General features: G+C 39.0%; 1 protein-coding gene across 17 annotated transcripts in view; it reads right to left on the reverse strand.

The window, feature by feature from the left end:
* Window positions 1-240: 240 nt before the first annotated feature.
* PDE1C (phosphodiesterase 1C) overlaps window positions 241-26,026 on the reverse strand; it is a 318,847-nt gene continuing 293,061 nt past the window's right edge. For 6 of the 17 annotated variants that reach the window (XM_040546317.1, XM_040546321.1, XM_040546322.1 and 3 more), the window contains 2 exons: window positions 10,382-10,447; window positions 1,489-2,616 (listed from right to left, as the gene is read on the reverse strand). In XM_040546317.1, the coding sequence (XP_040402251.1) occupies window positions 2,447-2,616; window positions 10,382-10,447 (236 nt within the window). In that variant the 3' untranslated portion in view covers window positions 1,489-2,446. Of the gene's footprint in view, window positions 2,617-10,381; window positions 10,448-16,668; window positions 19,799-20,284; window positions 20,653-26,026 lie in introns of those variants that run through there. The other 11 variants (XM_040546323.1, XM_040546327.1, XM_040546328.1 and 8 more) reach the window with 9 other exon arrangements.

Here is a 26,026-nt window from a genome sequence, read left to right on the forward strand (position 1 = left end):
AACTCTCCCATGTAAGATACTTAGGGCACAAAAACAATAGCCCTAGTAAATGGCTAGTAATAAGAAAAGTTGTGGGGAGGAAGAGGTTCCTGCCCCTTTTTAACTCCTGAAAGAGGCTCAGTGAACCTGAACCAATGCTGTCCATTTATCCAGAGAATAGTCAGGCAGGACTACTAGGTAAATTAGGTAAACTGTTAAACTGTTCCAAAGGGAAGGAAATGACACAGCCAGAACATGTGTTTGGAAGAATAGTATAATTTTGAGTTTCCATACAGCCTGTTTGTGTAAAACATTTCAGGGTACTATACAAGCAAAAATATAGTTATCAGGGAATTCCTAGAGATAAATCACATTTCATAAACAGCAGGCTTTAAAGTGCATTCCTCTTCACATTCAGTTTAGGCAGTAATCCAGCCCAGCTGCTGGAGTCACAAGTTCTGATGGTGCTTAAGGTCAACACCACAAACATCAAGCAAACAACCAGACAAAAATAGCTGATACACGGTGATAATGGAGCACTCAGGCAGCTGTATGCTGCATTCACCATTTTGTGGAGATTTCTAGGAAAACACTGTAGAAAGGTGTCAGATGTCAGGGTGAGAGCAGCTGGAATTGCAGTGATCTCTAACAGAGTGAGGGGCACCAGTAACATGAAGCAAACATCCCAGCAATTTTCATGCAACTACTAGCTGTGATTTTAACATAACTCTCACAAAGCAGTGTTACATACACTGGTGCATTTTTGATGCTGGACATGGTTACAAACCTGCGGTGTATAACAGAACATGATTTCACAGTGAGTAAAGTTTTAGAAAATATAAAGAATAGGACTAGGATTAGCAGATACAAATAGAACGTAGAGAAATCAGTGTAGCTTTTATAGGAGAAGTCCCACCTCACAAATCTTTGAGAGTTCCTTAGAGGAGACAATAATAATTTGTGGGTGTCCAGAAGACATTTTGACATGGTCCTGCTAAAAAGGCTGTCATGGATGAAAAGATCTTAACTCATGAAATTACATGGATAAATAATGTGTTAACAATGAGGGGAAAAATTGGGATTAAATGGTCAGCCTTCATAGTAAGGGAGGATTATCCTCTCTGCTGTTCAACATGGTTATTTATCCTGAAGATTGTGGTTTGGAAAAGGTGTCAGTGGAAGAAAAAGACAAGCAGGACACAGAAATAAAGGATGTAAGGTAAAAAGGAAAGAAAAAAGAAATAAGAAGAGGAATAAGAAAAAGAAAGAGTAAGCTTACTTCCATGTAATTGGCAAAAGCACCAGAGCTGGTAAATGCAGAAGAATGCTAAAGGGAGTGGCAACCCTAACTGCTTATGTCCTCATGGGTTACATTTTAATTAAGAATTAGTATAGATAATTCTACAAAATATGCTATTCAGTACTCATGGAGGATCAAAAAGAAAAACAAAACAAAACAAAAAGATTCAGAGAGGCATGAAAGATGAAACAGAAAGTGCCATTACTTTTTTTTTTTTTAAAGGACATTCTTCTATTTCTTGTATACCTGCATCTTGAGTATCATGTGCCAGTTCTAGGCTCCTCCTTTCAAACAGAGATTTTAAAAATATATAGAGAAGAGCAGCAAGGAAGATAAAAAGTAATGTAGGTTTCCTTGTGAGGAGAGTACAAACAGGATAGACTTCATCAGCTGGAAAGGGAGAGCTGGGGTGGTATATAAATCACCAGGGGGCTGGTGAAAGAGGAAAGGGAGTTATCTGCCACTGTTTCTTACACTGTAAAATCTAGGGACATCATGAAACTCTTCACAGAGTGCATTTTCTGCTGTGAAACTCTGGTCCATGTGTCACTGCGTACCGAAAGAGCACATGGGATCAAACTCAGATATATTAATGCCACAGAACACAATGTTATTAAACATTTAGCAGAGTTCACACAAGGCACAATTTTAATGTTCTGCTATGTCTTCTTTTCCCTAATGAGTGAAACAAGAGGACTCTTTGTATTCCAGCCTCCTTCTTTCATTCTCCTGAAGACCTGTCACACTACGAGAGGAGGACATTTAGTCTCAGTACAGTTTGGCAAGGAAAATCTTTCCCATGCTTTCTGAAATAGGAGTTATAGTCTTACCTGTGGTAGGCAGAAGGTCACATTGAGAACGCCATAAGGAACCCAAGAATCTACAAAAGCATTGGCTTCCTTAATTTAACAGGAGACAGTGGTATACAATTACATTTTAGGGTAACAGACTAATATTTTAGTACTAAGTGAATGTATGCTACAATAATAAGAAGGCTATTGAGAACACTTTAAAAAATTGTTCATTATATTTTTTAAATCATACATGTGCTTTTATCTAGAATTACAGCTGCTGTACAATGCAGTATGGCCTGTGCAATGATTACACAATGTCCTTCACCAGCCTGAGAGGCATGTCATTCCAGAAGATGCCTCTTCATCTCTTCTGCTATTTCCTATTCCAGTTCTGGGAAATATTTTGGATTTTTTTCATCCTTCCCCTTTGGTCAAGGAGCTTATATCTCACCGAATGTTCCTCCGATTTCTTGTGGAAGGCTGGGAAATAGGCTCCTGAGCTGTGAGTGGACCTCTTGAGGTGATGCAGCTGTGGTTTGATGGCTGGCAGTGACAAAGCAAGAACAACAATGGTTAAATAGTTACCATGCTTAGCATTCACTCACTGGTGGACCAGAAATTAATTCCTTCGAAGCTGCATCCATCCCCTCAGTACATCCTGTCTGTATAAAGGAGGATTTCTCAGCCAGTGAACCAGGACTCTTTTGGGTTAGATAGATACAGGGCTAGAAAATTGGTTAGAAGAAAGTTCAGGAATAAAATATAATAAAATGTGAAAATATGTATTATAAATATGGATGTAAAACTCTAGGATGAAAAACAGAAATCTGGGCAATTAAACACTTCGGAATACCTGATCTTGAAATCATGCTCTTACTCAGACATCCCAGAAACCCATAGCAGCCTAGGTGGATTCCAAGGAATGTTCTCGAGGTTAAGAAACAACAGTTTACACAGAAGAACAATGTACCAAAAAATCTGAATGAAGAAGCAACTTCTATATTTACCTATCCACAAGTAGACAGCTGAACACCTCACTGTTTTCAAACTATCATCAAACTATCAAACAAAATCATTTTAAGACAATAAATCTGGACTGAGATCACGTTTCCCAGAATTCAGGAACAGGTGGAACTGAGGGGTTTTGTATGATTTTCCAGTAAACTATAGGGCATTGTGAACGTCACGCATGGACCTGTATCAATCTGACTATTCTCAGCTTTTTGACTGTGTTTATTTGAATCTATGCCTTGCTTTCTAACATCTTTACATAGGCAAAATAAAAACAAATTAAATATGACTACGACCAAAATGTGTCTGTCTTATGCTTAGTTATTAGTTGCAAAAAAATGAAGTAATAACACAATAATTAGTATGATAAGCACTTTAAAGAAAAGTCATTGCTCTCAGCATGTATCCTAAGAAGAGAAAAAGATTCCCCTGTGTGAGCTAGCTAACATCAAATGTTAGCACACAGTCACAGTCTCATCTTGTTAAACTCTTTGAGTGATTAATCATACTCTAAAATGTCTTGGGAAATAAAAAACTATGCACTTCATAAACCTTAGATAAACACATCCAGATTTCTGCATAGTCTTATTCTTTTCTGTTCTCAACTAAACTAGACTGACATTCATTAAAAGCTTCAAAATATTCATTAGGTGAGTTACTGTTCTTTGAGGCACATTCATTTTCCAGATTCATTCCATTTTCTGTACTCAGCATGGATTCAGCCAAACTGTTATTGGATTTTCCATTGCTCAGCATGGGAGAATGTTTATTGTTAACTGGAATTTCACTGGAGTTGTTGCCAGAAGAGATGACTTGGCTAATAAGTACAAGTGGTTTAACCAGGACACTGACAGTGCCATTTATCATCCTTGTACAAAAGCTGATAAAGGGAATCCATAATATTTAATTTCTTTGGGCTTTATTGACTTGAGGTAGATGGTGCTGAGGAGAAGATTCTCTTAAGACTCCAGAGATCTGTTCCCAGATTTCTCACTGACTTCTCATCTGACCTGGACTGTAACATTTATCCTAGTTCCTCCATTTGTAAAATGGGAATAAAAATGAAAAATACTTACCCTGTTCTGCTTGCAACACTACAATGAAGGACTGCCATCCTTGTACCACCCTATGCCCTTCCTGAGGGACACACATACTTTTAAATGATGACTATATTTTCAAGGAGGTCTGCTAAGCAGAAGGGAGCATAATGCTTGCTATCTGCTTCTAAGTTTTTGTTAAAACATTATATGTTGGGTATGATTCACCTTAGGTTTAACTGCAAATTCAGAGTCAAAGTGAGGCAGAATTTGAAGATACTTGCAAACACATTTACAGGTTTCAGAGAAAAATGTACCTTGTACAAATGTTTATGTGAAGGGACAAAAATGTTCATTTCCTCATCCCTTTTTTCCCTGTGTGTAACACAAAAGCAACCTACTACAATCCATGCAGCTCTAGATAGATTAATAGCTTGAAGCACTACACCAGAAGCTATTCTTTTGTACAAACAGTGATGGATGCTCCTATAAGAAGCCATAGCTAATGTGTGAGAGACTCATTTGCAAGTGGTGGCACATATACAGAAGGGCAGGTGAACAAATTTGCCACAGTCTAAGCCATTCATCCACAAATCAAAAAAACACAGGGGTACCAAATACTGCCCCAAGTTCTGCATTTCAAATTGACCCTAAAATATGCAACACGCTCCCTGGGTGAGGTCAACTGGCATCAAAACCCATTTTGAGGGGGGAGCCCTTGAATGAACAGTGTAGACAATAACAAGAGTTTCAGTTTCATGAGAACTTCATGAAACTTCATGAGTTCATTCAGAACATAAGAAAATAGCTTACTGAGGAGTCTGCCCTCTGTTGATTGAGCATGATGGGCATTTCACATCTCAGCTTGAATTTAAGTCCTGCACCGTAGTCTGCAGGAATTATTGTATACTATAGTCAAAATTTTAGCTGGAATTTTCTTGGTTCCACTCAGTCTCCTAGAAATTCAATTTCTGTTTCAGATTGTACTGATCTGCAATAGTTTGGGCCTTGTTGCAGTGGGAAGGAAATTATTATTGATGTAACTGACAAAATAAGGTATTATCAGCATGAGTATTTCTAACTATCAAAAGTTGTTATAGCAACAAACACGCTTGTTACTACATAGTAAATCCACTCTGATCAGAAAACAAAACAAGACTAGGCAAAACACTGATATCCTTTTCTTTTCCTTTTCAAGCATTTTAAATCAGATACAAACATTTCTATTCATTCAAAAAGCACATCCCTTCAAAAAAAAAAAGCCATTGAAATGTCATTTTCTTTAATGTCATCGTCACAGTCACTGAGTGAATAGCACGATTTTTACTCAGAACACCTGCTGGGGAACAATTTGATTCTGATAAAAAATCAGAACACAGTCAGCTGAACAGCCACAGCTCCAAAAGGGGTTTGAGTGCTCTGTGCTGATACTTAGTACCAGAGGGAGAGGAAAAGCTGGGGGGAAAGAAAGCAGGGAACCGGAAGGGAGAAAACCCATACGGGCTACTCAGCTTTCACATCTTTCCCCAGGCTGGTGGCAGATCCCTGATGCCACCTCTGCAGGAGCACCCAACCATGGCTCACCACCTTTGCAAGGAAGGACGTCCAGCAGCGACACACGCATGATTCATTTGACAGCACAGGCATTGGAGGAGGCTCTGCAAAGCAACACCAGTGAGTCTGGATGGGGATGAGGAATGAGGCACTGCTGTCTCTCCCAGCTGTACTCATCTCATGAGGGAACACTGTGGCTTCGCAGAGGCACTGGGGTGGAAAGCGTCTGGAACACAGCTTGGTCCAGACAGTGGTCTTTTTACTCTTCTCCAGACAGGCAAGCACTAACAGCCTGTGGCATAACATGGACAAGGCAGTAACATGTTCCCTTGCCAAACCATCTGCAGTTAGTGGCTTCCAGGGATATCCTAAAGACGGACCTTCTGCAATTTCAACCTCACCTCCCATCCCCCTGCAAGAACTATGGCAACTTTTGCCTTCAAATACTATGCAGGCAGGATAAAGAAAATCCTAGCAGAAGGGCTACAGGACATATGAAAGGCTGTTATGATCAGTAAAGGTGATTTACTTATTTAGTTAAATAATTCGCCAGTGAAGTAAGGGAATTATTTCATCAGGCATTTTTACTGGGAAATGACTCAGGAAAGCTAGGGATACTGATGTTCCTAATTCAGTGTTCTGCTGCTCTATCAAAAGAGTATGCTCAGGAGGGCTTATTCTTTCTTCCTTTTGGCTTCTTTCCCAACAAAGGAGGTCTTCTGCTGTAAGTAAAGGAGAGTCTCCAGGACAAAGAAGCAAGAGAACCATGACTGTATTTCATTAAAGACACACAAACACTCAAGAAATGTTCTAAACCTGGGGAGAATCAGTCTCCTAGGAGTGTTAAAAAAAACTGTGTGCTCATACAAAATTCACTGTTTTCTCCAATGAGACACCTCAAGGAGAGAGTCTGAAGACAACTACCTCTTGGGGAGTCACCATGGCAATAGCTGAGGGTTTAGTAGCTAAGGATGAGATTCTTCTGTCCAGGTATGCTTTTTAATCTACTGACTGAATGCATATTATGCTTTCCTCCAAGTCCAGCCATCTCCTACATTACCACCTAGCCTTATGTGACAACCTGAACACTGTAAGTTCCTGCTCCATAATACTGCACGAGATCCAACTTTCAGGAATATGAAGATGTGACATAGCTTGTAGAAAACTGTGTTGGTGGCTATCACCTGCAATATTAGTTTTTTCTGTACTCAGAAGAGAAGCATGTGGGGAAGGAACCCTACCAGTTTTCTTCTTTTACTCTCATCTATTAACAGAAATTGCACAAGAAGCAGAACAAATACAATTATTTTCCCAGGCTTCTATACCTACCAGACAGTAACACCTCTCAGGTCCCTTTTACTGCAGAAAAAAAATTGTGACCACTAAAACTGTTACTATGAAAATGTGACTTTTAAAATTGGAACTTCTTTTTCTCCTCCATGCTGAAATAAAATGCCTCAATGACAATGTCAGACTTTTCTTCTCTATAAAAGGTTCCAGTGAATAAAACCAGCCTTTAACAGGGTCTTTAACTCACATATTCATGCTCTGAAGTTTCTGTAATGCATCAGTTTTCTGCAGCTCTGTAGCCAAATGAATGCATCAAAGACTCAAATTAAATAAAGAATTCCTACTTCGCAGCTTTCCCACTTGTCCTGTTATCAAAGATACATATATCTGTATCTATATATGTATGTATATAGATATATAAAGCATACATATATGTAAAAAATGGTAGTTCTAGAGAGGGTGTGAAATATGTAAAAGAAAGGGAGAAAAAGCTGACCTTCAAATACCTATTCTCTAGTCAGGGTACACTGCAAAAGAGTAGAAGTACAGCCTGCAGGTCTGAGAGACTTCTGGTAAGACAGGAACAGATGGCAGCCAGGGCCTTCTCTGGTTTCACGAATGGTCAAGGCCTGTGGGAACACTGCCAGGGCTACCTCCTATACACAGCTGCTTAGCCTCATAAACCTTCCCCAGCTTTGTGACCTCTTGGAGGTTTCTTCCTCCTGCTCACTTCAAATTGGCAAGGCACAGATTAAAAGGTTAGTGATCAGCAGGAGTGACTGACCTGCTGACAAGGAGGTAATGGGCTCACATGCAAATGTTGCCTGCTCGTCAGCCTCCCTTCTTCAGAAGTGACTAAACCCAACAAAATAAAGCTCACATTCTTTCTCAAGTCACTGCATGAGATTCACAGAAAGAACAGTAACATTTTCTCAAATTGAATATTGTGTGTGTGTATTTACAGCAGACTGTTTCTTAACTACACATTAATTAGCGGCTGCCTCCAGCAAAAGCAACCCGCCTGAAATGTGATCATATAGGGCATAAACAAACCAGCACCATAATGGCTGTAAACAAAATGCATCACTGGGCTACAGAAATAGAAAATATGGCACTATTATCTACTCCCAACCCGTATTTTAAATAGCTGCATAGGAAGGGCTGATTTGCATACTGTACTAGAGTAAACAGTTTGCGGTGTAAGCCACAGTAACAGGGCACACGTAGGAAGGCATCAGCGTTCAACAGCCAAATGGAGAAAACCCACTGGGTCCCTGATCAATGCCAAAACGTATAATGAGGTGGGAAATCCTTAACAAAGAGAGAGTCAAAACACAGCTCGTCATTTCCGCAAGTGCCAGCCAGAAGACACCTTTACATAATTCAATGCGAGGTTGTCACAGTGAGTGTTGCTACTGGAAGTAAGGCAGAACTGGCAACAAATCCACAAAGCGTCCTTTAGCAGAAAGAGGTGTTGCTGGGTTAATTGCTCCCCTCTCTTACAGGATTCTCCCTACTGCTGGTTTTCTACTCTTACCAGTTAACAGATCCCTAGATCTGATAGTTTTAAAGGGGAGTAAACATTATTCTTAAATAACAGATGAGTAAATTGGGGCACACAAGAACCATTTAAGCAAGGTCACCTAGCAAGTCAGTAATAAACAAGGGACTGTACCTGGTAGCTTATGGCAAAACCCTCTCTTCTGCATTATATTTGCTACCTTCCTATTACAGTGGTGGTCTGGAGGGTGAGAACAAGTATTACACATAAAATGGAATGCAGGATTTGTTATTTGCAGGTACTCATTAATGAGTTGATTGATTAAAAGTGGTAATGACACTGGCAAAAATGGATGAAAAATAATGTGTAAACATTGCTCATTAAAATTGAACGTGGGACCAATGCAAGTATGCCAGAATGTATAAAAAGGGAACTTGTTTTGAAATTAGATCTGCTTGCATTGCCTGCAAGTTATGGCTGGAGTGTGAGAAGAATGTTTTATTCCACAATTTTTCCTTTAAAAAAAAAAAAGGGTATTTTTTCTTCCAAAAAATATATATAGGTATCTAAAGAACAACACCTCTAAATGCCACCTGCAAGAAAATTCTGGGTGAAAACATTCAAAGTAGTAGCCTCCCCTGCGAATATAAATACAAGAATTTAACCAGTGCTGGGACCCTATGAGAAACATGCTATATATGCAGCTAATGCTGATGGTCACTGACAATGATGAGATGCTACAGAGGTTAAGAGGATGCATTTATGGTGCTTACTGACTGTACTTTCTATCTAAAACTGTCTCAGGTTAGTTACATAGGAGTCTTCATGTGAGCATGCTGCCCAGTGGTTTGAATTTTACTTTCAATGATTGTCTTCTTTTTTGTTTTCATACAGGGGAATGTTCCACAGAGCACAGTGTTTTACTAAGGAAAAACAATATTTTGAACTCTTCCACATTCCTGCCCGCTCTTCTCTTTACTGGTATCCACGTGGTGTCTGCATCTGTGCCAATGGAAACAATCTGCCAAGGTGGCGGTCGCAAAAGAGCATCATGCCACGAACAGCTTGGAGAACTGACACTGCACAGAAACATGCTATGGCATGTGGGCCTCTATATATAGAGCCACACCACACCTCATCTGCTGGCACAGCAGCCGCTGATGAAAATATCTGCAGCAAAACTTTTTGCAGTACTTCGCTTGACATTTTTATTTCTTTCTTGGTAATTTCTTGTTGTTTTCCTATACGTATACCTTTTCTTTCAATGACTGCGAATAACACATACATGAATGCCTTTCTATATGCCCATGACAAGATAATATCTTGACAATTTGTTCAAACTCAGCCACTATCTTCTATAACTGCTCCATATTCCCCCCCTTTTCTTCTGACAGTTGTGTGGGACAAAGATGAAAGGAATAAGAAAATGTCTATCATGGTGAAATAGAGACAGAACCATAGAATCACAGAATATCCAAGTTGGAAGGGACCCACAAGTATCATTGAGTCCAACTCCTGGGTCCCCAAAGGATCACCCAAAACCAACCAACCAACCAACCAAACAAACAAAAACAGCAAGACCTGGGGGATAGGAAGGGCACACAAAAAAAAAGCTACACTTTGCTCCACAAAACAGCCTCATTTTTCTCTTCAGCATCCATGTCCATGTGAAAAAGGCCCAAATTAATTTCCTGATTGAATTAAGACAGTTTGTGGACAGTTTGGCGATCCGCAAAATAAAAGATATTTGTTTAAAAAAATGAAAGGTGGTGAAGCTTAAAAACAACAGTTCATTTGTTCAGTCCCAGTGAACGGGCTTAACTTTTTAATGTGATACATGAAAGTATTCCTTCTCCCACATATCACGTACTGCAGTGCCTTTGTCCAAAGCAAAGTATTATTATTGCCGACTGACCTGGCAATGTAAGATGGTTTGCTGAGGAACCTGAGCCTGGTGAACCAGCTGGAAGTTGCGTTGCACCTTTAAAGAGAAAGAGTAGTTTCAGCAGAGATAGATGAACAGTAGTCCCACTAGCCACACAAACGCTTTTTGCAGTGCTGCCACTACCATGAGGTGTTTGTTGTCTTCTTTCTGCCACTTCTTTTCAGAGATTTTAAGCCAGGCTAACTTATTTATCAGACAGGGCAAATAGCCTCACTTTTGGGGACCTTTCAATCTAGAGCATTCAATATCAAATCTACCTTTCTTCTTTTTATCGATTACTGAGTTTGGGTGGAGATACCTGAGTTATTGATAATGGAGGTTTCACATTCTTGAGCAATAGTGGGTTTCCAAAGCTTTGGAGCCATGAACCATCACCACCTCTCAGACAGCTTTCTCTTCAGCTATCTCCATGTCCTCACAGAACTGGCAATAGTCAATTTTATTGCCCAAGGTGGTTCTGAAGACAGTTACACAGCACTTACCTTGCTTCTGTATCACTTCAGTAGGTAGCTGGCATCACTTTGGGAACCACTGGTTGGTAGTGACTCCAGAAATTTCTGTCTCTGGTTATACACTCCAGATAAAGGACTCCAATACTGTATTTGCAAGTGGAGTTGAGTCACTTTAGATGCCTTTTCCAAACCATCTTTTCTTCCCTCATGCTTATGTGACAGGCTGGATTTTTTATTTGAAGACCACGGTTGACTACATCAATACCTTCAATATCTATCAGAAATTGTATTCATCTCTACTTGAAGAAGGAGGTAAATTAAGAATCAAACCAAGCCAGTAAGGCATAATATAAGCAGGTACAGTGGTGAGCACATTCTTCAGGAAATCAATACCACTGAACCTTTCAGAGAGGAAAGGAATTAATTAAAGCTGGAATTTCAGGTAGAAGGGAATGCATGAAGCCTTTCAGGTTTGTACTGAACGTCTGTGAATGTCACAACTTTCTTGGAGAGAATGGCTTAGTTTCTGCCACTGTTTATCACGATTATTTCTTTTTTATGGAAAAGATCAAATAGAAAAACAGCAGTGATATGGGAAAATTCTATTCATTACTAGTTCACAGGTAATGGTGAACAGGTGCTTCCCAAGTCTGCCTGTGTCATAAGCCAAGTCTACCTGTGGCATAAGACACTTTGTAAAAGACAGTATGCATAGACGTAGTTGAAATGCCTTGAAAGAAAGGTTGTAAACAATACCGGAACACGGGACACCAGCCCTCTGGGATAGATACACATGTTCCAAGTGGCACAGAGAAAGAAAAAAATCACAGTGGGCATGAATGTGGTGTGTTGTTGATTGAGATGCTTTTATGTTGTGATTTCAATCTTCTCATGAGAGACCTGGAGACTTGGAATATCTTTGTGTTTGAACATAAGCAGAGTCAATGTAATGCTTCAACAGGCTCTACCACTCTACATGCAAAATTGACATCTTCACTTGTGATTAATTTCATGAGGCAGTTATATGAATCATTGAATAATGTGTTTTTCCCTCCATTTAAATGATAAAACACAAATACAACCAAAGATGGCAACAGTGTTTGCTGCCAATTTATAAATGCACTTTGAATTTGAAAGAAAAATCTCCCATCTTTAAAAGCTGGATTTTGGGAAAGTAAGAAAGCTGAAATGAGAATGTAACCTTTTTTGAGGATGAGCATCTGAGATGTTATTTGGTCTCAGAATATGAGGTAACATTTAGTTTTGAAACCAGTGAAAAGCTGGTGGGAATGAGTACACATACCCACAGCATCTCTGATTTCAGGAACATGTCGTATATTGATATGCAGACACTGGCAGTGCAAGAAGGAAGACTAAAATCAAGGTTCATGACAGCCAGAGGACATTGCCACCTGGAGGGGGAGCTGTGAGGATGACACGTAATCTTCAAACACGTACAGGTTTGGGAATGTGTTTAGAAATGAGATAATGCCATTAACTCCTCCTCACAGAGGGTTGTGGTGAAAAATGGATGAAGTCCAAGCAGTGTTCCCACTATGCTTAGAAAAAAAGTTAATTATTACTATTACTCTACGGGGAGCTGGATGCTGGAAAGCAAATGGCAAGTGCCATGCCTGGACCAGATGTAGAAAGCATCAGAACAAAATGAACCCTTCTGCAACTTTAATTCAAATGGAGTGGAGACCTCATTGTTTTTATTTGGTAACAGGATGGACATACATGGACTCAGTTACAGAAAAATTGGAATGTTGAAAAATGCTTTATACATTTAAGAGACCACAAGCCTCCTCTTTCAAATAAGGAACTAACAATAAATACATATTGTATAAAATTATTCTCAGAACATTTGAGAATACTTGCATTACATGGCATGATTCATTTCAGTTTTGCATTTTTTTTCCCCCCTTGTGAATCTTATCAAACCAAATAGGTTTTTTCATTACCCAACCCTCCCAGTCCCAGGAGCAAACTAGCGTTGAGTTTTACTTTGGGCATGGAAGGTAATTTGTTTTCCATACCCTGGTGCAAAATAGCATAACAACCTGCCTTTTTCTTCCTTGAAAAATGTTAGAGAACACTTGTCTATTTTTTATTGTAGTTCAGTTGAAGAAAGGTATCTCCATTATCACTTCTGCTAATACAAACACGCTCTAAAGTTTATGTTCAGCTTCATACATAGAATTCCCTGCAGCTGAGAAAAGGTTATTTTACAAGACCAAGATCCTTGAATTTGGTTAATTTCCCCTTATCCCTCCTACAAATAGGTTTGATTATTCTTAACTTTATTTAGGACCTGTCACTGAATTGCTAACCACAGAGCAGTGAAATCTACTGTCACAGATAAGCCATAATGGTCACCCTTCCTCCCTGCTGAAGGCAGTCAGTGCACTGAGGATGCCTTTGATGGAAGTGCCTACTCATTCACGTGGCTGCATGAAGTAGCATCACAATAGTGAAGAGAGATGTAACATCTTTTTTAAACATTGTGGTGGAAGCAACTCCTACCACAGCAAAGGAAGACGGCACTACCTTGGTGCAATGGCTTTACACAGAACCGCCCTGCTTTAACAAGTTGTACAAGTCTTGGTTGTTTAGTCTTTGGCCCCAGATGCTGCAGTGGGGCTGGCAGTACTCTGCATGGAGCTTCCTTTGATTTCAGTGCAACTAAAAGAGTGATCAGGCCCTAGGTGTTATTTTGCTCTAAGCTGATGTTGCAAATGCAATGGCTTTTGTCTATCAGAGAAGAAGGGGGAGGAGAAAAGGGAAGGAAAATATTCCTGTGAGAATCTGGGCCTGTAGACAACCAGAAGGGCTGGTAAAACCCCAACCAGAACCCTACAATAAAAATAGCAAATATTTTAAAAAATTGCATATAAAATTGTATAAAAATATCATCCAAGCAAGAAGAAAGGGAAAATGCTCACTCTGTCATTCTACTGCTAGGTTTTATCACTAGAAAACCTCAATGGCCATAAGTAGTTTTGCTTGATAGATGCACTCCTACAACCACCAGCAGAGACAATGGGATACATATATTCCTCCTACCACTGGATAGCTTCTAAACCTGGGGTATGACAAGTACACAGCAGTCGACACGTGCACTTGGAAGAAATCAAAAGAATACAAAATGCCAAGAGTATGCTGTGAGGCTTGTGAGTGCTGTTGTGTGCTTAGGAATTAGGGTAACTCTGCTAAAACTGAGCTCTGGACTGGGAAGCCATGATTACTTCAAGTCGTGAGCCAGCTGGTCTGAAGTGGCTCTGTTTCCTTCTACCCTGTGGTCAAGTCACCAGAGCAGAGAGAGCTGGTGCCTTGAAGCCAGACATAGCTGGCCGATAACGTGCATCACGGTCCTGCTTGGGAACAGGTGAGAACTCTCAGTGCTTGTTCATGGTGAAAAAGGGACTCTGAAACAAAGAGAGGGCAGGCTCAGCAAACGGAAATGCCCGGCCCATGTTTCTTTTTAACAGAAAATGGTGGCATCAGCAGCAGTCACCTGCTATGCTCTTACTTTGAGCATAGTAATCAGATCTGTGATCAGTAATCCAAAATAGGGTTGGCCAGGATTGCAAAACCTCTGTGCCCATGGAAGTAGGGAGACCACCGCGTTAGGACACACATCTGCCACTAAACTGAGATGGGAGTAGACCTGCTCATGCCGCAGGTGGCACAAGTGGGATAGAGCTCTGCACCCACTTCAGAGGGAGCAGAATTTGCACCTTAAAATGTGAAAGCATTTTTCCCTCCCTTCTACCTGGCCAGATCCACGGAGCAATTTGCACAGAGTCTGTGTCATCAGGGCTTGCTCTCGTCCTCAGTGAGGGCATTCCTGTTTTTGAGTGCTGATGCTCAGACATCACTTCTGAGATAGACCAGCACTGGTCCAGCACATGCAAAAGCAACGGTTCTGTGGTTTTTAATTATTGCGTGAGGTGATGGATTAAAAGAGAGTAAAAGAGAAGCACTTGATTATGCTGTCATTTGCTGAGCATAAATGGCTAACATATGGTATAGATCATCAGGATGAGCTTCAGAATTGTAGAATAAACTGGGAGGAGAAAGGAGCCAATAAGAAATGTTTAAGACCATCTCCTGAATTCATAGAGATGGGCTGGTTAATTCTAGTTGAGGCTACAAAAGTGTTGTCCTTGTCAGTTTCCATCATTTCCAATTTGAATGGATTATTGTGCTTTTTAATTAAAAAACAGACCTATTGCAGAATTTGCAAGGACTAACAATGGAAGTGCTTCTTGTTGCCTTCAGCTAGGCAAGCTCATGAAACTTCTGATAATAAAGTAGCTTTACACAGCACTACAACCAATGTTGTCTGAAATATTTTTTCTTCCAGACTTAGCTTGTAAGACTTTGTATGTACATAAGCAAACATTTGCATATTCAAGTGGTAGTTTGTAAAAACGCCACCACATACCATTTTTCTCTGGCATAACCAAACACATATTGGAAAGGTTCTCTCCAATCACAAAAATTCTGTTTGAAAAAAAGCAACTTTGAGACAAATGGAATTTGCCTCTTTCATTCACCCATCAGGAAGCAGGCTCTCAAAGTCCAGATTCATTCTGCTGCTAAACCTCCTACTGCACTAATATGTAGTGTAATATAATATATATATATAATATATATATATATTATATATATATATATATATTATGGTATATACTAATATATACCAGCCAAAGCTATACAGAAGACTGCACTTTTAGATAAGTATCAGGCTGCTTAGATTGACTACACTGAAACACACTTTAAAATAGAAAAAAATATATATTTTTTTTTCATCTGCCACTTATTTTGACACCAGAAAAAAAAATGTTGGCATCTGGCATCTATCTTGTTTCTCTAAAATGCAAAAAAAATGGTGATACCCATCATCTTTTTATAAGGAAACACAAAAATCTGACCATAGTTTGTAAGGAAAGCTAGTTAACGTAAGCATTTTGAGAGAGTGGATCACAGGCTTTTTCATTAAAACATAGGTAAACAAATCCCTTCTTTCACATAGGTGAACAATTCTTGCATGTTTTGTCACGCAAACCAACAGTTCAAATCACTGATTGAATGCAGCACAGAGAACTGCTACCCTTTGAGCTACTTAAATAATGAACAGTATAAAAGATTTTTTTTTTTAACGGAATAACACTTTTTTTGTATGTTTGTTTATTTAATGTGTGTCCAGGAGTTCAAGCACCACTACATCACCATGAATCAAATACCTGCTAATTCCCTGAACACCAGTTCCAGTTAAAGAAGGAAACACTGACAAGGATACCTGCAATGGTATCCTGCTTGTCTTAACGGGGAGAAGTGTCTGGATTCACCCTCTCATATTACACAACAGTTTTGGGGATGGAAAAGATGCCTGGTGCCCTTCCAGCAGGGAAGAATTTTCCAAGAGCACCAAATACCCCCACGTAGAGGTGGAAGCATGCCATCTTTATCACACAGCTTCTCAGCTCGTTAGATGCACTCTGACACCAGGATGCTTGGTGCCTACCAGTAGGACCTCCCAAGTAATTCTGTAGGTTTTCAGCCTGGGGCCAGCAGTATGGGTCCTATATCTGCAATATTTCTGCCTTATTCATTAATTGTATAGTCTAACTGAGGCACCTAAAAGGAAGGCATTGAAAAACATAATTTCTATACATCCAGGCAAAAATTAGGTAAGGATGCAACAACAGAAATCCTTTCTCACTCTTTATAAACATAGGCCATGCCATTAGCAGATAAACATCTAATCGTTTTCCTCTGTTTTTTTTTTTTTTTCTCCTTCTTTTTTTCTTTCATGGAATAAAATAAGAGAAAGCAGTTCTGTATTTTTTCTTTTCACTTTTATTATTTTTTACACAATTGCACAGTGGCTGATCTCTAGTTTAACTGGGAGGTGTCTAAGCATACCATTCCTTGGCTCACAATGCACTAGCACAATGCTGCAGAGTGTTCCAGGGAGGCAGGGGGGCTCTGGGTATGCTAATGTAGGTGTGATCTGGGATGGGACTCCATGAGCTCCTTTCATCTGGCCTAGTGTCTTTGTAGGATATCAGTTCCTAGATTTCACTTTCACTTTGTATGTTTCCAAGCTAATAGAAGAGATTTAATGGGGATTTTTTTAAGTGACAATTAAAAAAAAAAAAATCTAAAAAATGCTAATAATCCACTGTACCAAATTCAGATGAATTTAAAAGAGCAGGAAAATGTTAGAGCTAGCAGTGACTGACTAACTGTATATTGCAAAACATTTTACTGCAAACCTGTGTGCTGAGATCAGTAACTTCTCTCTGACTACAGCATCTCTTCTAGAGTGGCATCCAGTTCTGATCTGCAGTCCCTGAGAGGCAGTACATCTGCCACTTCCCTTATTAGCTCCTGCCAGTGGCAAATAACCCTGGCAATCCAGGAAAAATATTTTCCAGCTTGACCTCATACTTTTGTGCCAGTTCATAAGGAACAAGAACTGACCATCTGTGAATTAAGCAGTCTTGCTTTGCCATCTGAAAGAAGTTAGTCTCAGAAAGAAACAAAACAGAAGCAGATGAAGAAAAAGATTTAGATTTCTTTTTAAAATTATTCTACTATGCACGACTAAGGCATCTTTAGTCACAGTATGTTAGGTAAAGGTAACTTAGAAAGTATTGACTAAATCATCCTGCACCTCTGACCAAACTCTTGGTCACAATATGTTCTCCCTGACTTCAGGGAGGAGTCTGACGAAGCTGGGACTGAGTCATTGCTGCGGTATTTCATTCTGCATTATTGATATTTCATCAGTGATGTCCCTTCAGAGAGCCTGGTCCAGGCTGGAAGTCATAGTCTACTGCACTTAACCAGGGGATGAATGCTGATGGTGGGGGGAAAGAGGAGGTGGGACAGTGCTGCGTGGTGGCACAGCCCTCTCCCTGTCACACGGCACGGAGTGTACTCAGTGCTGACTGGGGTGCTTGGTACTACCTAATAGCACCCCTTCTTTTTTCACAAAATCTACCCTGGAAGGCACACAGAGCTACCACTGCAGCAGGAGCTCAATACTGGAAACACTATGTGCCTTTATATTTACTTTATTCAAATGAGCTGGTAGAGTGATGCCAATGGTGATATCTAAGAACTGTTAGAGTTATTTTTGTACATCTGCCTTCTGAAAACATGTGATTTAAGTGCAACCTTTTCACAGCATGAACCTAATCTAAGTCTCTGGCTTTGATCAAACTCTGGTGTCCAAAAAAAGAACTCAAAATGTCTCTAGCCTCAATAATTAAAACCCCAAATACAAACACTCCTGAGTGAGAAGGTATTCATGTTTAAATGCAGATTTACGCTGAGCTGACTGCTGTGATTTTTGCTAGTGTTATGTGAAGCTCATCCCCGTACATGCACATTTTAAGGAGGAACAGAGGCCCAAGCTCTAATATAGGCTGGTGGTGAATTCCTGTGCTTTTGAATATGAAAAGGAAACACCAAAGAGTGGCCTTCCTAAGCCAATGTTTTGCATGTTCTCCACATAGCAAAGAGCCATGACAGCAGTGTGATTCCTTGCAAAATACATACATGACTAACACAGCAAGACCATATCCTGAGTGAAGTTATGCAGAAAAAAACCTGAATGTGTATGCACGTGTGTCTTGATTTCCACATGGACATGTAAAATTACTCACAATTAACTGGATCCTTACTAAGATTCCAATCCAGAAAGCACTTACATATATTAGACATTTCTCATAAAAACATACCCTCCTGAATCAAGGCCTGAGTGAGTTTTTTAACATTTTTTCTCTAAAGTGGGCTAAAATGATGGCTCCTGTCCATGTGTCTAACTCCACTGGATGAGACAGTTTGATTCACTGACTCCAGCAGTGTATTTAGGACACACTTTCTCATTTTGTTTTCGTTTGTCTGTACTTCTCCAGCCATGCTTTTCCTTCCTTTGTCCTGTCCATTCAGTCAGTGATGAAAGAAATATCACACTGAGATGAAAGTAAGAATTGATCTGTGTGATTCCCTGCTGCCCTTCTTCTCTTAGATCTTTAGGCCAGACAAAGGGTGGTCACTGACAGCCAATGAATAAATGTGGGAAACGGCTCATTATCTGTAATCTCAAGTCAAAGCAGGCACATCAAGCAGTACATTAGTACATACTGTCAGAGCCTGACAACAAAATTTGCCCTAAGGGAATATCACTTTCATTGATTATTTCTTTCATTTTACTAACTGCAAAAACACAATAAAATCAAGGGTTGAGTGAGTCTGCCTGCTGTTTAGAAGCAAAAATATTTTGCTTATCATTGTAACATCCATGAATAACATAAAATCTTAACAAATGGTAAATTGACTCTACAAATTGACCATTCTTATGCGTAAAATCTTTTAAGGCAAGGGTAAAAGTGATGTCAAATTATGTCTATCAGCAATTGGAAAAAAAAAAACTCTTGGGGAAAAAGAAGAAGAGTAAAAGGGAAGTTTTCTTTTTTTTTTTTTGAAATTCTTTTGCATCATCTTAATGTTGGTTTCACAAGCTGAGACATAGCAAAGGGCAATACCATTTTTCAAAGATGATTCATCTATGAGCTCCACCTGTCCAGAAAATGGAACCATTTGCATCAGGAAATCACCAGATTTTTTTTTTAAGAAAAAATCTCCCCCAAACAATAAAAAATGCACACATACACAAACAAACAAACAAAAATAAATCTGACCCCCCCAAAACAAGGCCCCCACCCTAGAACCCGGAGTCATTAGCTGTGAAGTAGCCAGTGGGAGGAGGAGTGTTTTGGAAGTTGTTTAACGCCTTCCTCATAAACTGGTCTTTGCGGAAGGAGGAGGAGAACAGGAATGAAGAAGCTCAGCTAAAATGATGAAAGAAATTTGCAGTCTCTTTTTTTTAATATATATTTTTACTCTTCTGTATCTGGAAAAAAAAAAGAAAAAGGAAAAGTGTCAAATGCTGCCTTTCTTCCCTGTGTCCAAGGAGCAGGTGATCTGGGAGAGAAAATGAAGGACATCAGTTTAGACAGACTCATTCCCTCGAAGCACTGTAGTTTTGCTTAACTGTTGAAAGGCCACAAGGTGAGTTGCATGAAATCTATACCTCTTATTGACTTGTGTGGAAATATCATTTTGTCTTACACAAAGTGAAATCCATTGCTCTATGGCTAATCCAGCAGAAATTAAACCTTTGACAACATTGGGATCGTGTAACAGAATTCATCCTGCTTAGATCAAGAGGTCCCAGTAAGTTTCTTTGCTTTAGAGCTCTCTGATTACCCTTGCTCACTAGCTATTTCAGTACTTTTTTGTTCATAAAAGCAACAACATTGTACATATGGTTTGGGGTGATAAAAAGGAAATGCTCCAAACACAGAAGTGTACTATTTTTTAAAAAGCTCCTGTCTCCCTAATAGTTTGCAATGACAAGCAGAGCCTCCAGGATGGATGGGTGTTTGAGACCTAAGAAAGGATGTGCATATTACATTCTGCTTGACTTGTCTGTAACAGAAAGCTGACTTAATACAGTAAGTGCAAAATTGTACCTCTGATCCAATTATGATGCTGTGTAAATTTGGTTGCAATTTGCTAATCTCCAGCAACTATTTGCCCAGGGTAGCGAGTAATGTCGCCAATCTTTGTATAATATCTGTAGGTGTTGACTAGAAAATACCAAAACAATATACAATATCAAAATACATGTTGGTGGAGAGAAGCCATCTTCTCGTTGAGAGTATTCAGCCCAAATAAAGTCTAATAGGTTCTTGAGTATGACATCTAGGAGCAAATAACAGCAAAAGACAATATCAGAGCTACACATTCACAACAGAAGGAAAAATATCCCTGTGAGAAGTTTGTCAGTATTACTCCTAGCCATAGTGTAATAACGGGCTGTCTTCCTGTACAAGGAACTTCTGACAAGTCAGGTATCTAGAAACAAGTTATTTATGAAACCATCTCTCACAGCAAAGATACGATATAAAAATATTCAGGACCCACTTAGGAGTTTATATTTGCCTTAGATAATTAAATTCCTTGATCTCTTGAGAAACGTAGAATGATTAAATGGAGCTAATAGAATTAACTCTTTGGGTGAATACTACCAAATCCCCTTGACCTCAAAATTAGGCTATATTTGACTAATGTTAACCTGAATAATGACAGGTTGATTTCTATATAGTTATGCCACAAAGGAATCTTCACAATGAATAAATCGCCTTGAAGAAGAAATATGGGCAAGAAACCTTCCTCACACCCTTCTCAAGGAATCCTCTGGAACAGCTTCCAACAGGAACATGAATATTTTACTCTATATTGGCCAAGCCAGTTTCTCTGAGTATGCCTGGCACTCTGCTTAGCTACTGTTACTCTAACAACACTTATGTCAGCAGAGTTTGAAAGCGCATTTGAAAGAATCTCTCAGGCAAGGAGTCTCAATCCAGGGACAGATGAATTTACCTGCAAGGCTGTGCATGCCTCAGAAAATGTGATCATATCAGAATCTCTTTGTGTCCGTTTCAGAAAACCAGCTTCTCTTGTCTTCAAGAATATGCTTTTGGCTTATTTATTTATTTATTTAAGCAAAGGCAAAAAGAATCAACAAAACAAATATCTAAGATTTTGCTGCTAGATTGCATCATCTCTAATGCATAGCAGTGGCTCGACTTGGTATCATTTTCTTCTACCACGTAGTTAGCAGGGGATCTTCTTTCAGGATGGTCCCCTGTAAGTTGCTACAACAATATCTAGCTCACTGATGTGAGTCTAAAGACACTGTTGTGAAGAATTAAGCTTTTAGCATTTCATTGGATTTGTTTAGACTGAGTTGTCACACTGCCAGCACTACAGACAGTGTAATCTTCAATGGGCAGTAGCAGCAGCCATAACAATAGTGCTACACTTTCTTGATGTCTCCCATCTAAAAAGTTCGGCCTGATTTACTGTCATTAACAGGATCACAATAATCCTGTGAGATGTATCATTAGACATCTTTAAAAGAGAAGATACTGACCCAGAAAGAAAGGTTTTGGCTTGCTGGCTGAGTTTCCTTTGGATACAATGTAGGTTCCCTAAAACTACCTTAACTTTGGATATGATTCAGCTTCTTTTTCATTTCAGCACAATAGATCCTGTGCAAGTATTAATACATATTAACGGAGGTAATTGAAAGAGGAAAAAGAATAAATATTCAGTGCTCTGTACACTGGAAGACTTGTAGATCACTTGGCATATATTGAAATTCATTAACTGAAATAGCCTCATCTGAATACATGTTTCTGTCCTTCAGTGTCACTGTTGAGTTTATTTTGTTTGTCAGGGTTGACTATTGGCCCTCACCTTGATCACAAATGAAATGCCAGTGACTTCTACAGCTCTTCATGAGATACCAGATCCCACTGCAAGAATATGAAGTCCATTTCTGCTATCAGCTTGTAGTTAACACTAGGGCATTTTTAACATGCTCTTTAACATGTGCTCTTTGGACTACAAATATATATTCTTACTATGTTACTATATGGTCTGACATACTGAAGTGAAAATATACTACATTTGTCTTTTCCTTCACACAGCATACAACTGTATCCGTACAGCAAGGAAGCTGGCTGTCAGTTTTGCACAATCAGTGATTAATCTCACACATTTGCCTCTCTTTTTGTGATAAAACAAATGTTTTGGAGTCCAAGGCCTTGCAAGAACTACCCATTTTAACAGTTGGCATTTATTATGCCTGTCTAATGCAAACTTGCACAATCTGCTACCCAGTTGGAAAACAGGAACAGAGCCCAAGACGCATTTCGGCTGAGGTGAGAGTTTAGACTGACTCAGGAACTACACCTGCTCTGTAATGACTCACACTCCTCTCCAATCACACATTTCAGGTACTGTGCTTGTTGGGCCAGCTGGAAGTATAGAGCTGACCTCTCTCCGTACTGTTTTTGAAGGTGGCTGCCCTGCCAATCCAGCCAAGGGCCTGCCCTTTCCCTCCATCCCTTCCTCCCGAGTTGCTGAAAACAAAGTGCTTCCCGTGGAGAGCTCAAGACAACTCCCTGTGTCCTCCTATGCAGGGCTATGCTGTGAAGACAAGATTGAGCCCCACGGTTTCCAAGTTTCATTTAAAAGAAAATTCTGCTATCTTATCTCCTAAAAACTGGATGCTGAATGTAGGCTGCAGGGCAGTGTGATGTGGAATAAGGATTTAGTGTTTTTGTTTGTTTGTATGTTTTTTCCATAAACTACTTAGCTTGCTTTGGAAAGCACCAAGACCACTTCCAACGTGAACATCAAGTTTGTGAGGTTATTACATCGTTCCTATTTCCTTTTCTTAAATATGTTTCTCAAATGTTTTCCTTAAACGTTACAACCATTTTTGATAATGAGGGAAGCACAAGATGATATCACAGACATCCAGGATTACACACTCAGACTTTCTAAGAAGACTGTGGCAAACTTGCAGTACATTTGTGAAAAAGAAGTGCTTAGCATGTGTGAATACTTACCTGTTTGGCATGCTGTATGAGCACTTCTACAGGATAGCAGAACCCCACCACACTGACAAATAACTCTGCCCGTGAGGTACTACTACCCCAACATATTTTTGGGTTTCTGTTTTAATCATGGAAAAAGCTGAGGAAGAGAGCCTCAGTTAGTAGTATTCATCCTTATTTAACCCCCTACGGGGGTGACTTGTCATGCTTTTATGATACGAAATCATAAAGATAGTAACCAACAATTTCAGCATACAATCACTTTTAAATGAACATTTTTGTTTTTTGTATACTTTGTTCTTGAAAATTTAGGGGAAAAAAAGAACCCTACAGGTTTTCTCATTTCTATTAAAATCATTGCATCCCAGTAACAATAGTGCATAACACTGACTGTCAGTTTTACGTTCTAACATAAACAGCAGATATCAGAGGGGTTTCACCTGAAGCAAAGTTAAATATGCAAAGTTTATGTGCACAATGACTCTATAGCCTGAAAAGGGAGAGCTGTGGGAAGAATCTAATAAAAGGCAAATGAAATTGTGATAAGCATTGAGAAGGTGAATAGAGAACAATTATTCACTGCTTTTTATAGTGCAGGAAGGCGGTTATCAAATGAAATTATCAAGCAGTAAACTTGAAACAAATAAAAAGATGTGACTTTTAATATAATGCCCACTTAAATTTTAAATTGTGTTGCCTCAGAGTGCCCAGTACACTAGTGTACCAGGACTCAAAGGATAATTAGACAAAGTAATGGAAAAAAATCCATCAAAGGCTATTCAAGTCAAAGATTTGTCCTCTACCTTGTTCCTCTGAGGAAGACAGAAAGTTATAGAAGGAAGGTGTTGCTCTGTCTTTATTATTTCTTCATTAAAATCTCTGCTATGAAATGTTGTAAAGTAGGTGATGGAGAGCTAAAGAGACTTTTGGTCTGACCCATCAACATTGCGTATTTGCAGGAAAGCTGATATCGTATTTGAAAGTAGTCTCTACCTTCACTTATTTAAAAGAAAACAAAACAAAACCCCTCACAACAGATTTTAAAATATTGCATAAAACTGAAAAAAAAAAATCAAATGCTCAAATTTTGAAACAAAATACAGAATTTCCCAAACAAGTAAAAACTTGCATCAAACATCACATTTCTATGAAGCTCTTTCCTGAGACACATTTTTTTTTCCAAATTTCCAGCATTCATGGAAGTTTAGAAACACTCAGACTGCTTAAAATTTGGAATATAAACCCACTTCTTACTTAAATTTCTAACACTTCAAATACAATAAACTTTAATCACAACAGATAAGCCTAGTTTTTTTAGAATAATACTAATTCAAAGCCTGTTCTCTCCCCTCATTCTGCTCTATCCAGGCACTGGGGGAAATGACAACAAAAATGACAAATTGTTGTATGGCAACCAATGTCATAAAATGATTACTACTGATGCAGTGCAAAATGAGGGGAAGTAACGGTCTGAGTAAATGTGTCTCAGATAACCCATAATCCAAAATGAAGTTATCCTTAATACTACAAACAGTGCAAATATTTTCAGCTGGTGGCGCAGATCACTAAACAATTTCCATAGGACCTTGTCATCTGTTTAATTTCTTTTGTTGACTCACTCAGCATCTTGCAGGAGTGACCCCTTCATTTTATGAGCACATCCCCAAAAGCCTGGGTATTTCTTGTCTCCCCTGAATGTTAAAATGTGCTCAGTTGTACATGTCCCTGTCTGAGAAGCACTGTTACAGCTACTTCTGGAGCTCTGAATAAAAGGAAGATGTCCAAAATCTGAGTGCTCAGTTCTCATTACTGGATGATTCTTTCTCCTGTTAAAACCATTTTGAAAGCATTTTTAAAGAAAATTAACAAGAAGAAGTAAATTCTGCATAGTTATGCTATTCTCTTGCTTCTGTTGCATCAGAGACGAATGAGGCCTAAGAAACAAAGTTCAGAAGATCAGTGAAATAAAAAACAGATACATATTACAAGTTAATTAATCTCCATTATCTGTCTTTTTTATGGATGAGAAATTTTGTAATGATTATTTTTTCCAAAGGGAACAGAATATTACTCAAAGGTGCATGAGTCCTGTTTAAACCAAGGGAAAGAAATATATAAATACTGTTGGGAGAAAATTTTAAATACTTGTTTTGTAACTGAATTTAAATACCATCATTCTAATTTAGCAGACGTCCCAAGTGCTTAACATTTATGTTGCTGAGGGGGAAAGACATTAGCATAGAAGGTATTCTGATTTTTGAGTTTTGGCACATAATTATCCCTAAATCATTCATGACTTCAAACAATTTCTATTCCTGTTCACATTGATCTTGAATTTTATGTTTGCTTGACGGCTTGCATTACACTTGACCTGAAATCATTTCAGTGATGGAAGAAAAAGATTAGTTTTATTTTAACATATGTTGTATGATTACTAGTACATTATAGACATACTTAACTGCAGAGAAAAGAGCAATGGATACATTGGCAAAAGTTTGGTTACACCAAATACATTTGAATTTCCTAATAAAGCGTGTAGGAAAGAAATTAAACACTCACTATGCAAAGAAGCCTACAGGAAAAAGTGCGAAAGCTTATTCTACATTTGATAATCAAAAATAACTCAAACCTCTGAACACATTTGAGGTAAATGCTAGATCATGTTT

Source organism: Cygnus olor, chromosome 2 (genome assembly GCF_009769625.2).
Source record: "Cygnus olor isolate bCygOlo1 chromosome 2, bCygOlo1.pri.v2, whole genome shotgun sequence".
In the NCBI taxonomy this organism is placed as follows: Eukaryota; Metazoa; Chordata; class Aves; order Anseriformes; family Anatidae; genus Cygnus; species Cygnus olor.